The sequence below is a fragment of the Leptonychotes weddellii genome, unplaced genomic scaffold (assembly GCF_054177405.1).
Source record: "Leptonychotes weddellii isolate Sample4059 unplaced genomic scaffold, ASM5417740v2 HiC_scaffold_5155, whole genome shotgun sequence".
In the NCBI taxonomy this organism is placed as follows: domain Eukaryota; kingdom Metazoa; phylum Chordata; class Mammalia; order Carnivora; family Phocidae; genus Leptonychotes; species Leptonychotes weddellii.
This window is the reverse complement of record NW_028019102.1, coordinates 1-11,165: the sequence shown is the minus strand read 5'-3', so window position 1 is coordinate 11,165 and position 11,165 is coordinate 1. Positions and strand designations below refer to the sequence as shown.

The 11,165-nt window shown below is 48.9% G+C and overlaps 1 protein-coding gene across 1 annotated transcript; it reads left to right on the top strand.

The window, feature by feature from the left end:
• Positions 1-1,323: 1,323 nt before the first annotated feature.
• Positions 1,324-10,686, top strand: LOC145719548 (polyunsaturated fatty acid 5-lipoxygenase-like). The gene is made up of 2 exons (XM_081811027.1): positions 1,324-1,516; positions 5,119-10,686. Exons 1-2 carry the CDS (start codon positions 1,325-1,327, stop codon positions 5,353-5,355), a joined length of 429 nt encoding a protein of 142 aa, XP_081667153.1. The 5' UTR covers position 1,324; the 3' UTR covers positions 5,356-10,686.
• The last annotated feature ends 479 nt before the right edge of the window (positions 10,687-11,165 follow it).

The window sequence follows — 11,165 nt, the reverse complement described above, 5'->3', positions numbered from 1 at the left end:
CCTCCATCTCCCTCTTCTCCCTCCTCCTCCCTCTTCTCCTTCCTTCTCCCCCCTTCTCCCTTCTTCTCCCTCCATCTCCCTCTTCTTCCTCCTTCTCCCCCTTCACACCCCTTCTCCCCCATTCTCCCTCCTTCTACCTCCTTCTCCCTCAGTCTCCCTCCATCCTGAGTGGAAAGACTGGAGTCCATTTTTCCCCTAGAGGCACAATGATGTACAGCAGATCTCTAGAACATATTCATCTTGCTTAACTGAAACTTTATGCTCATTGATTAGTAACTCTGCATTTCCCCTCCTGCAGCCCCTGGCAGCCACCATTCCACTCTGGTTTTATGAGTGTGACTGTGTTAAATACCACATGTCAGTGGCATTGTGCAGTATTTGTCTCTCTGTGACTGGCTGGTTTCACTTAGCGTGATGTCCTCCACGTTCTCCCATGTTGGCACACACTGCAGGATGTCCTTCCTTTTATAAGGTTGTTCCCATGCCTTGGCTGTTATGAACTCTGCTGCAGTGACCATGGGTGTGCCAATATCTCCTCCAGATCCTGATTTAAATTCTTTGGGATAAATACCCAGAAGTGGGATTGCTGGATCATATAGTAGTTCTAATTTTAATTTTGAGGGAACCCACCCTACTGTTTTCCATAGTGGCCACACAGTTTGCATTCCCACCAACAGTGCACAAGGGTTCCAGTTTCTCCACATCCCCTCCAATACCTATTGTCTTTTGTTTTTATAATAGCCATCCTGACAGGTGTGAGGCAATATCTCATTATGGTTCTCATTTGCCTTTCCCTGATGATTAGTGACATTGAGGATTTTTTCATATACCTGCTTGCCATTTGTCTGTTCAAGTCCTTTGCCCATTTGTTAATCAGGTTATTAGTGGGTTTTTTTGTTTTGTTTTTTGTTTTTGCTATTAAGTTGTAGGAGTTCTTTATATATTTTGGAGATGAACCGTTTATCAGATGTTCGGTTTGCAAATGTCTTCTATTCCGTAGATTGTCTTTTCACTCTGTTGCCTGTTCCCTTTGCTGTGCAGAAGCTTTTCAGTTTGGTGCAATCCCATTTGTCCATTTTTGGTGGTGTTCTTGAGAAAGGAATTTTTCAGGAACCTTCTGAGCCACCAAGGGCAGCTCAGGGAGGACAGGGTACTGCCATGACCTGAGCCAGGGGTCAAGCACTAGGGCACAGTCAGTGGAATCCATGGTTGACCAGCTGGCCGGCAAATGCCTGGGAGACAGGACCCAGCAGGGACTCTGGTCCTCAGCCAGGGTCAGGAGGGCTGCAGCCTGGGTTGCCCCACTCAGAGCTCAGACAAGGCCATGATTTTCTCCCCTCTAGAGCGGGTCATGAACCACTGGCAGGAAGACCTCATGTTTGGCTACCAGTTCCTGAATGGCTGCAACCCGGTGTTGATCCAGCGCTGCACGAAGCTGCCCGAGAAGCTCCCTGTGAGCACGGAGATGGTGGAGTGCAGCTTGGAGCGGCAGCTCACCTTGGAGCAGGAGGTCGAGGTAGGAGCTTGTTGTCGGGTGACTTCGGCCATGGCCGGCTCAGATGGCCAGGTCACACTTCATAAGGCGGAAAGCACTTTCTGCTGGCCGGTGCTCACAAGCCCACAGGCCGCTGTCTCTAGGAGCCTCTGCCAGGCTGATGATGAGATCAGCTGCCCTCAGTGAAGCGGTCTCTTCCTTTCCCTGGGCATTTATGGAAAATGTCTTGTCCAGTGGGGAAAGAGGTTTTGAGGGTGAGATTCCTCAATGCTCAGAGGTGGGAGCATATCTGTATTTTCAATATCAATATCACTAATTGAAAGAGCTCCCTCTCAGTAGGGTCTAGTTGTGGGCCAGACTTTGTGAGAGATGCTTTACATACACGGCTGTCAGATTGTCACCAACCTTGCAAAGGTAAGGAAAATGGAGAAAGAAGCAAGCCTTGTAGCAGCACAGGAAAAAAGGGAGAAAATGGATGGAATTTTTAACTTTCTAATTAGAAATGTTGGTGTCTTCTGCTTCTGTCCTCACCCTCCTCCCAGCCCTCCTCTGGCTCACCTGCAGGGATTTGAGGGCCGGGGATGGCCCTTGCTCTCCGGTCGGTTGGCCTCTTCCACCAGAGCCAGGACACCGGGGGCCCCTGCCCCTTGCCCCCCAGGTGTCTAGGTGGCCTTCTGTTTCTGGTCACCATGTCTTGTTTGCTCAGCTTGCCTTGGGGCCCCAGCTAGAGTCTGTGCCACCTGTGGACAGCCCTCCCAGCCCCCACCTCCTGCCCACCTGACTCTAGAGGGCCACCTGCCCAGCTGACCGTCCCCTGCCCCAGGGCACACGGTCCCAACCCCTTCACCCTGGACCTGCCTGGGCCCCAGGACACTACCTGGTCACATGGACAGCTGACGAGGACAACGCACGCCCCCCCCCCGACACATACTCACACATGTATGCACACACAGCAGCATTCCTTTGTAGATTTTATTTCTGGGCAGATTAACGTTGATTCAGTGGCTGTAGGTTCCACACTTCAAGTCAGAGAATCATCCAACCTTGAAAGCCACAGAATCCTAGGATGGGAAGGGACTGCAAAGCTCTCTGGTAGGGGGACAGCTTCTGCTTGGGAGTCCTTGCAACCTCCAGGGCCTGGGGTTGTGGCTGTCTTTGTCACAATGGCCACCTTTCCTCTGAGTGATGGTCTAGAGGCTCAGCCGTGGTTTTGGTCACGAAAAAATAATCTAATAGCTATCACTGACTAGAGTCTTACACACACCTCCCGTCTCTTACACGCACCCCTCCTGTCCCTTACACACACACCACCTATCTCTTACACACACACCTCCTATTTCTTACACACACCTGCCATCTCTTACACACACACCACCTCTTACACACCTACATCTCTTACACACACATCTCCTGTCTCTTACACACATACTTCCCATCTCTTACACACACACCTGCCATCTGTCACACACACCACCTTACACACACACCTGCCAGCTCTTACACACATACCTCCCATCTCTTACAACACAATTCTTTTTTTTTTTTTTAAGATTTTATTTGTCAGAGAGAGAGAGCACAAGCAGGGGCAACAGCAGAGGGAGAGGGAGAAGCAGGCTCCCTGCTGAGCAAGAAGCCCGATGGGGGGCTCAATCCCAGGACCCCCGGATCGTGACCTGAGCCGAAGGCAGATGCTTAACCGACCGAGCCACCCAGGCATCCCATAGCACAATTCTTAATTCCCTGAATCAGTCATTAGGGCCAGGAAAATGGAGCCCATGGACCAAAAGGAGAGGACAGGGACACCAGACAGGCAAGAACACCAGTGTCCAGTGCAGAATCCCAGAATATCAGAACTAAGAGATAAGTTTCCCCCTCAGTTTTCAGAAGGATGACCCTGAGACCCAGAGAGAGGAGGTGACTTGGGATAACAGAGCAGTGCCCCAGGCATAGGCCCAAATCCCAGGCCTCCTGGTTCCCTGGCCTGGGTTCCCAGGGCCTCCTGTTAGCCTGGCATTCATCACCTTAACTAACCTGGGTCTCCTTGAGATTGGATTGGCAGCCACTCCTATGCAGTACTCATGATGGTCATGTCCCCTCTGAAAATCCAGTTGTCCAGCCCATGACAGGAGCCCACCCAGCCCTGTGACCCACATGGGTTGCCATGTGTCTCTGCCTTCTTGACAAGGTAATCCCAAGGGGCCCTGTCATAAGCTCTCCTGAAACCAGCCCCTCCCCACACTCCTGCCCTGGTGAGCAGTGGGCACAAACCCCATCCTCCCCACCCCTGCCCCACTCACATTGCAGACAGCTCAGAGTTCATCACTGGTGTCAGGTGACTACCATGGTCCTTCGAGTCGAAAAAGGAGGAAGATGGTGGCCGGGCCCTTAGCTCCTGTCCGGTCTTTGGTCCCCCTTAGGGGGATTCCTGAAGCCTGTGGTGGGTGGCCCAGGATGCCCCCTGCAGGCAGAGTTGTGGACACATCTCACCTGAGCACCTGGGGACCCAGCTCTGCAACATCACAGACCCCCCTCCCCAGCTGCATCCATTACTTGCTTAAAATAAGAAAGGCTTTAGAAGAAGCGCCATCCGTCCTCCTCCCAAATTCTTCAAGTTCTGGCCTGAGTGGGCCCCGATTTTATGAAAGGAACCCTCACAGCACTCAGGTTGGGCTCCCTGTAGAAGACTGAACTATATTCTGCAAAGAGTGGCTTTCTCCCTTCCCCACATCCCAGGCACATTGCTGTTTTTTTGAAGTATAACAACCAGAGAAAAAGAGACCGAATCAGGAGTGTCAGCAAGCCCAATGAATTTTCACCAAGTGACCCCACCATGCCACCAGCCTCAGACCAGGATGCAGAACACACCACCCAGGGACACAGACCCCTCCTGCCCCTGAAGATACCCTCCCCCAAGCCCTTAAGAGCCCCCCCAGGGGGGCGCCTGGGTGGCTCAGTTGGTTAAGCGACTGCCTTCGGCTCAGGTCATGATCCTGGAGTCCCTGGATCGAGTCCTGCATCGGGCTCCCTGCTCGGCGGGGGGTCTGCTTCTCCCTCTGACCCTCCCCCCCTCATGTGCTCTCTCTCTCATTCTCTCTCTCAAATAAAATCTAAAAAAAAAAAAGAGCCCCCCCCAGGACCCTACAGACCCCTGCCTCTGTAGACCCCGCCCCTGCAGATGCCCCCTGCAGAAGCTTCCACCCCGAAGACCCGTCCCCGTTTCTCCTCCCAAGGGTGACCCGGTCGTGACACTGTAAGTGGAGGCCGGCGGCGGCGCTCTTCGGAATTTTCATTCTCTTGTCTGTTTTGTCTGCACTCCATCTGCTTCCTTATTACATTGCCACTCTGGGGGATCGTCCAGCATCTTCCATGAGGGCCAGGCAGCTTCCAGGGACAACACATGCAGAATGGGCCCCTGCCATTCCTTCACATTACCAGAAAACCAGCACAACCTCTGAACACTCTGGATGCAAATCAGCCCAGAGTCAGAGAACAAAAGTGTACATTCTGAGCTCTGATCAGATGCTAGGGGCCTCTGAAGCCGCCTCTCCCTCCCCCTGGGCCTGGTTCTTGGGTCCACCTCTGGCTGAGACTGATGGAGCCATATTTCCTCTTGACTCCTGTAGCAAGGGAACATCTTCATCGTGGACTTTGAGCTGCTGGATGGCATCGACGCCAACAAAACAGACCCCTGCACCCTGCAGTTCCTGGCAGCGCCCATCTGCTTGCTGTACAAGAATCTGGCCAACAAGATTGTCCCCATTGCCATCCAGGTAGGCTGCCCACCCTGCTCCTTTCCCGGACGGCTCTGCCCTCGGCAGCCAGGGCTTGGGGGGGCAAGTTTTCTGGGTGTCTCCACCTGAACCTCCACTCTGCCTTACGTCTCCCGGGGGCAGGGAGGGGGTGCCGAAAGCTGAAGTTCTGCCAGGTGGACAGGAAAAACAAGAACTTAGGGCTTCCTGTCAGCAGTGGGGAGGGCTGGCCACGAGAAGCAGAAAGGGCTCCCCTCCCTGAGATACACTCGGCAGATTCCTGCTGAGGACCTGATAACATACTACACCCCTCGCTCCCGCCCAGCATCCTGACCAGGGGACCCAAGTCAAAATACCAAAAGGGGCCTGGCAGTTGAGGCTGTGAGATGAGCTGGAGACTGAGGCCACTAAGGGGGCACCATGGAGGCTGGGGTCAGGAAGGGGCCAGTCCTGCAATGCTGCCTTCTAGTGCCCGTGGGTTCTCGTTTCTACCAAAGATGATGGAGGAGGAGAAAGAGGAGCAGTCTGGGTGAGAGGAGGCTGGGGCCGAGCTAACTCTCTCCCGTTCCTGGCTGCTCTCTGCTTCCTCAGAGCACCAAGCACACTGTGACCGCTGGTATGCAGACAGCAGGAAAGAACACCCAGGACAGGGCCAGATGTAGGTCTGTGAAGGGGGCTGCTGCCCAGGGGCCCCGTGGGGGACAGGTTGGACAAGCAGTCGGCAGACTTGACTTTGAGCCAGCTGTGAACCGGGCGTTGAGTGCTATGGGCATAATAGCGGGTGGTTTGCCCCGTGGTAACCCCATGACAAGACTGTCCCAAAGGTTAGCCTGTGCAGTCCACAGTCCCTTACCCTCAATTCTGAAATCTAAGAAGTCCTAAAACTGCTAGGTTTTTCAAAAGTTTGCACCAAATTCATTGACAGCAAAACTTGCTCTGAACCGAAAGGAGAGACTATTTAGAAGCTTTGCCCCATCCAATGTGGTATGCATGTCTATCCATGAGAAATACTGATGCGTTTGATTGTAAAATATTATGTTGCCCCAGACCTAGGGCGGGGAAGAGAGGTGTCACATTTGAAGTATATGCACTGCTAAAATCCTAAAACTTCTGGATTCTGAGACACTTGGTCATCAGGGTTTTGGCCCAGGACCTTTATTCATGTAATGGTCATGACAAGCCTCTGAGGTTGGGGACTACTGCTGCGGGTCATTTCCAGCAGGTGAGAGAACAGACACAGGTGCACACTGTCAGCACAGTGGGGATAAGTGCCAGGCCATCTGGCTCTGGAGTTCATGCTCCCCCCACTCTCCTGGTCTCGGGAACACATCTTCCGCCAGAGGAATTCCCAGCCTAGCAGAGAGAAGCCCTATGCTTAAGAAATTGAAGCAAAAGGTAAAGGGACAGGCGACAGAAGAGAAGCAAACAGAACTAAGAGACTCAAGGAGAGGAGCTATTTACCACTGGCAGGCACCCTGATGCAGCCCATTCTCCAGAGACTTCTTGGAGTGGCTTGGAGTCAGGGACCTGCCACTGGCTAGCAGACGTGGGACCTTTGGCAAGTCACAGTGTTCCTCAGTCTCTTCCCTCTGTTGAAAATGCAACCTTTGCAAACTATAAAGAGCCATGAAAATGAAAGCCAGAGGATAATAAATCCAAACTGGTTCTTTGAAAGGTCCAAGAAAATTGATAACCCTGTCATGAAACTAGTGAAAGGAAAAAAGAGCAAAAATACACAAGATTAGAAATAAGAAGACAATCACAAGGGTGTTTGTTTTCTTTAAGAGTAAGAGCATGGCAACAAACTTGAAAAGCTGGAAGCAATGGCAAAATATAAATTATGAGAAGAAATTGTAGAAAACAGGCCAATATCCATATAAGCTCCTGGGAAGCTGACTAAACACCTCGCGGGGTGAGGGGCCTGGGTGCTGAGCAGCTGAGCTCCATCCAGCCTTTACACAGCAGACACTTGCCGAGCTGTCTGACGAGTTTCAGCTCCAGAACTCATTCTGGGAAGCCGGCATAACCATCGTGCTAAAGCCCCCAACACGCAGGCTCCCAAAGAAAGCTGAAGACCAATCCAAGTCACAAATGCAGAGTTTAAAGGAAATCCAAAGGTATTAGCAAAGTGAATGCAGCACTGTCATGAACGACCAATAGGTCATAACCAAGCAGGGTCTATTCCGAGACATTTCAGTAGCAGAAAACTTCCAGCATAATTCATGACACCAGTAAGAAAGCTGTGGTTGTATCAATTGACACCAACAGGGAATTTAATAACATTTAGTAGCCACAACTAATAAATATTAAAATAGCGATGGAAGGAATCTATTTCTCTGTGATAGAGACAGGAAATGTCATTCAAAAATGGCAACCCTAAAACCATTTCTGTTAAAATCATAAATAAGGATGCTGATGTCACTTGTCACTCAACACTGTCCTCGAGGTCCTGGCACCGGTGACAAGGAAGAAAATAATAAGCATGTGAAAAAAACAGAAAAGACTATCTTTTGGTAATGATAGGATGGTGGACCTAGAAAACCTAAGAGACTCTCATTTTTCAAAAAGCTAGTAGAATTAATACGTGGATTTTGCAATGTGTCTGGATAAATAGACTCCTCAAAGGCACCAATAGCATTTATCCACACTAACAGTATGATGTAATATATAAAATTATTTTATTTTTTTTAAATAATTTTATTTGTTTATTTGAGAGAGTGAGAGAAAGAGAGAGCACGAGCAGGGTGAGGGTTAGAGGGAGAAGCAGACTCCCCGCTGGCAGGGAGCCCCATGTGGGGCTCGATCCCGGAACTCCGGGATCATGACCTGAGCTGAAGGCAGACGCTTAACCGATTGAGCCACCCAGGCTGTAAAATGAAATCTTAACAAGTGCTTTCTTTCATATTGAACAAGAAAAGTTTATATCATAAAAATGTCAGTTCTACCATATTTAATCATATGAATTTAATGCACTTCCAATTAAAATTTCAGTCAGGTTTTCTCTTTTTTTTTTTTTTTTGGTAAGGGGTGGGGGAGAGATGAAGGTGAGAACACCGAATAAAAGAATTTAAAAATTCATATGGAAAAAGAAGTGCTCAAGGATACCCAAAAGTTTTTTGAAAAATTAAAAACAAGGAGGACTTTCCTTGCTCAATATTAAGGAGTACTGTAAGGTCACTGTTCACAGCAGGTGCTACCCATCACAGACAGACTTGGGGGGGGCAGTATATAAAGAGGCCAGAAATAAGCCCAATAAATAAGAATTTAACGTATGAGAATGGTGGTTTCTCAACTCAGTGCAAAGGGATGGAATTTCAGTGATGTAATCACAGCTGCCTTCACAGAAGGAAAAGATTAAATTGAACCCATATGTCATATTATTTACAAAAATAAATGTCAGATGAAGTAAAGATTAAAATATAAAAAAGTAAAAAAGAATTTAGGAGAACAGTGTTTAATATGGGTGCTAAGGAGACTTCTTTTAAAGTAAAAACAGGAAACCAAGAAGTTATAAAGGAAAAGAGAGCATATTGGATTACATAATGTTTTAAAATTAAACGGTAATTAAGAGGGCACATGATGTAATGAGCACTGGATATTATATAAGACTCATGAATCACTGAACTCTACCTCTGAAACTAAAAATGCACTATATGTTAATTGAATTTAAATTTAAAAAAAACACAAAGTATAATCCTCTCAAGTTTCTATCTACTACTGGAAGTATTTTATCATGACACTAATGTAAAATATTCAAATAAATATAAATATAGTAAATTCATATAAAATATATCATGTAAAAAATTAAATGGTATAATACACCACAAAGGTAAAAGACAAATAATAGATAGGAAATAACTGCTGCACAGGGACAAAGGATGAGTATCTATAATATACACATAGTTGCTTCAAATTGATAAGGAAAAGACAAATATTCCAATAGAAAAATGGGCAGAGAATATGAATAGGGCGGTTGATAGAAGAAGAAACATATGGAAAAAATCAGCATATGGAAAAGTTCTCCAGGTCACTAGTAGTTAAGGAAATGCAAATTAGTTACAATGCGATATCACTTCTGACTCATTAGGTTGGAACCAAAAAAAAAAAAAAGGCCTCCAGCAAGGACGGCGCCTCCCCACCACTGGCCATGAGCAAGTTCATACTACAATAACTGGACGGGCCCGGGCAGCTTGCGGTCAGTACCTGGGCCTGCACCTGAGCCAGTCCTGCAGCACCTGCCTTGTGAAGTGTGCCTCTGAGGTTCTGGATTGCAGTGGGAGCTCAGAGGGTCCTGAGGGGGCGGGGGGGCTGGCATGGCCAGGGTGATAGGAGTGGCTCAGGGTCATGACTGTTCATCTTTTGAGTACCCACGCCATGGAGCAGGTGTGTCCCAGCTGAAGGAGCATGCAGTGGGGCGCTATCTCCTAGGACAGCCCTTCCGGGCCAGCAGGCTCTCCTCTAGTGCCCGGTCTGTAGAGACCATAGGGATGCAAGCACTCACAGTAAGGGCATCACAAGCCCTGCTCGTGGTGGGAAAACAAACTTGAAGACCATCTGAAGGCAGTAGAGGACTGATGAAATGAAATCTCTTATGTCTGGATGATGAAGTGTTGCACCACCTTTAAAAGGAAGGAACTTGATGTATCACAGCGGACCTGAGGGTTTGCACAATGAGCTAACAAAGCAGAAAGCAAGACACTGGGCAGAGATCATCTCGTCTCATCTATGCAAATGGAACGCAGGAAGCAGCTCCCCATCGACAGGACAGGGCCAGTACTTGTGGGCATCGGGGAGTGCAGAAGGACACAGGCTCACCAGTGGGGAACACTGGGATGGACTGGTTGGGGAAGAGGTGAGCAAAAGAAAGAAGAGAAAGACATTATAACAGTGTTTGATTTATGGAAAATTGAACAGGTAAATACGCACATATGCAAAGGAGCTGGATGAGATTATTTTTTATTATGCTCTTCTGAAGTGACCAGAATTTTTTTTACAATAAGTTTTCTAATCCGAAACAAAAAACTACTTCGTTAACTAAAACACGAATTAAAAACAAACAAGGTGTTCAGGGCGCATTCTGGAGTCCCACGGTGTCACTGAGCCTGGGCAGGAGTGGGGAGGATGGGAGGATGTGTAAGAGGGAAAGGCTCAAGTCAGCATGGCCTTCAAGGGAGAGTCTGGCCCAGGCAGTGAGAGTGAAGAGGAAGGCTGAAGGCAGTGCCCGGGTCCCATCCCAGCTCATCTATTTACCCACCGTGTGACTTGGGAGACCTACACAACCACCCTGAGCCTCAGTTTCCTTCAGTGTAAAATGGCAAGGAATACCTGGCAGGGTGCTGGTGCGGATTCAGTGAATCCCCACACAGCAGAGCCATGTTCCAGAGCGTGGCAGGCCGCCCATACGTTCTGGGAGACCGGGTGCTGAGGCCAGTGTCTGTGGGGCCAGGCTGTGGGAGGGGTGGGACGGTGGCTAGGGTGGGGCAGCAGGAGAGGTGGAGCCAGTGAAAGGGAAGGGAGTCCATGAGGCGTGGAGTGTGGGAGGGGTACAACCAGAGGGAGGGGCAGGGGTGCTGTTTATTTTTTTAAATTTATTTTATTATGTTAGTCACCATACATTACATCATTAGTTTTTGATGAGTGTTCCATGGTTCATTGTTTGCTTGTAACACCCAGTGCTCCATGCAGAACGTGCTCTCCTTAATACCCATCATGGGGCTAACCCATCCTCCCACCCCCTCACCTCTAGAACCCTCAGTTTGTTTCTCAGAGTCCATAGTCTCTCATGGTTTGCCTTGCCCTCCGATTTCCCCCCTTCATTTTTCCCTTCCTACTATCTTTTTTTTTTTTATAAACATGTAATGTATTTGTTTCAGGGGTACAGATCTGTGATTCATCAGTCTTACACAATTCACAGCACTCAC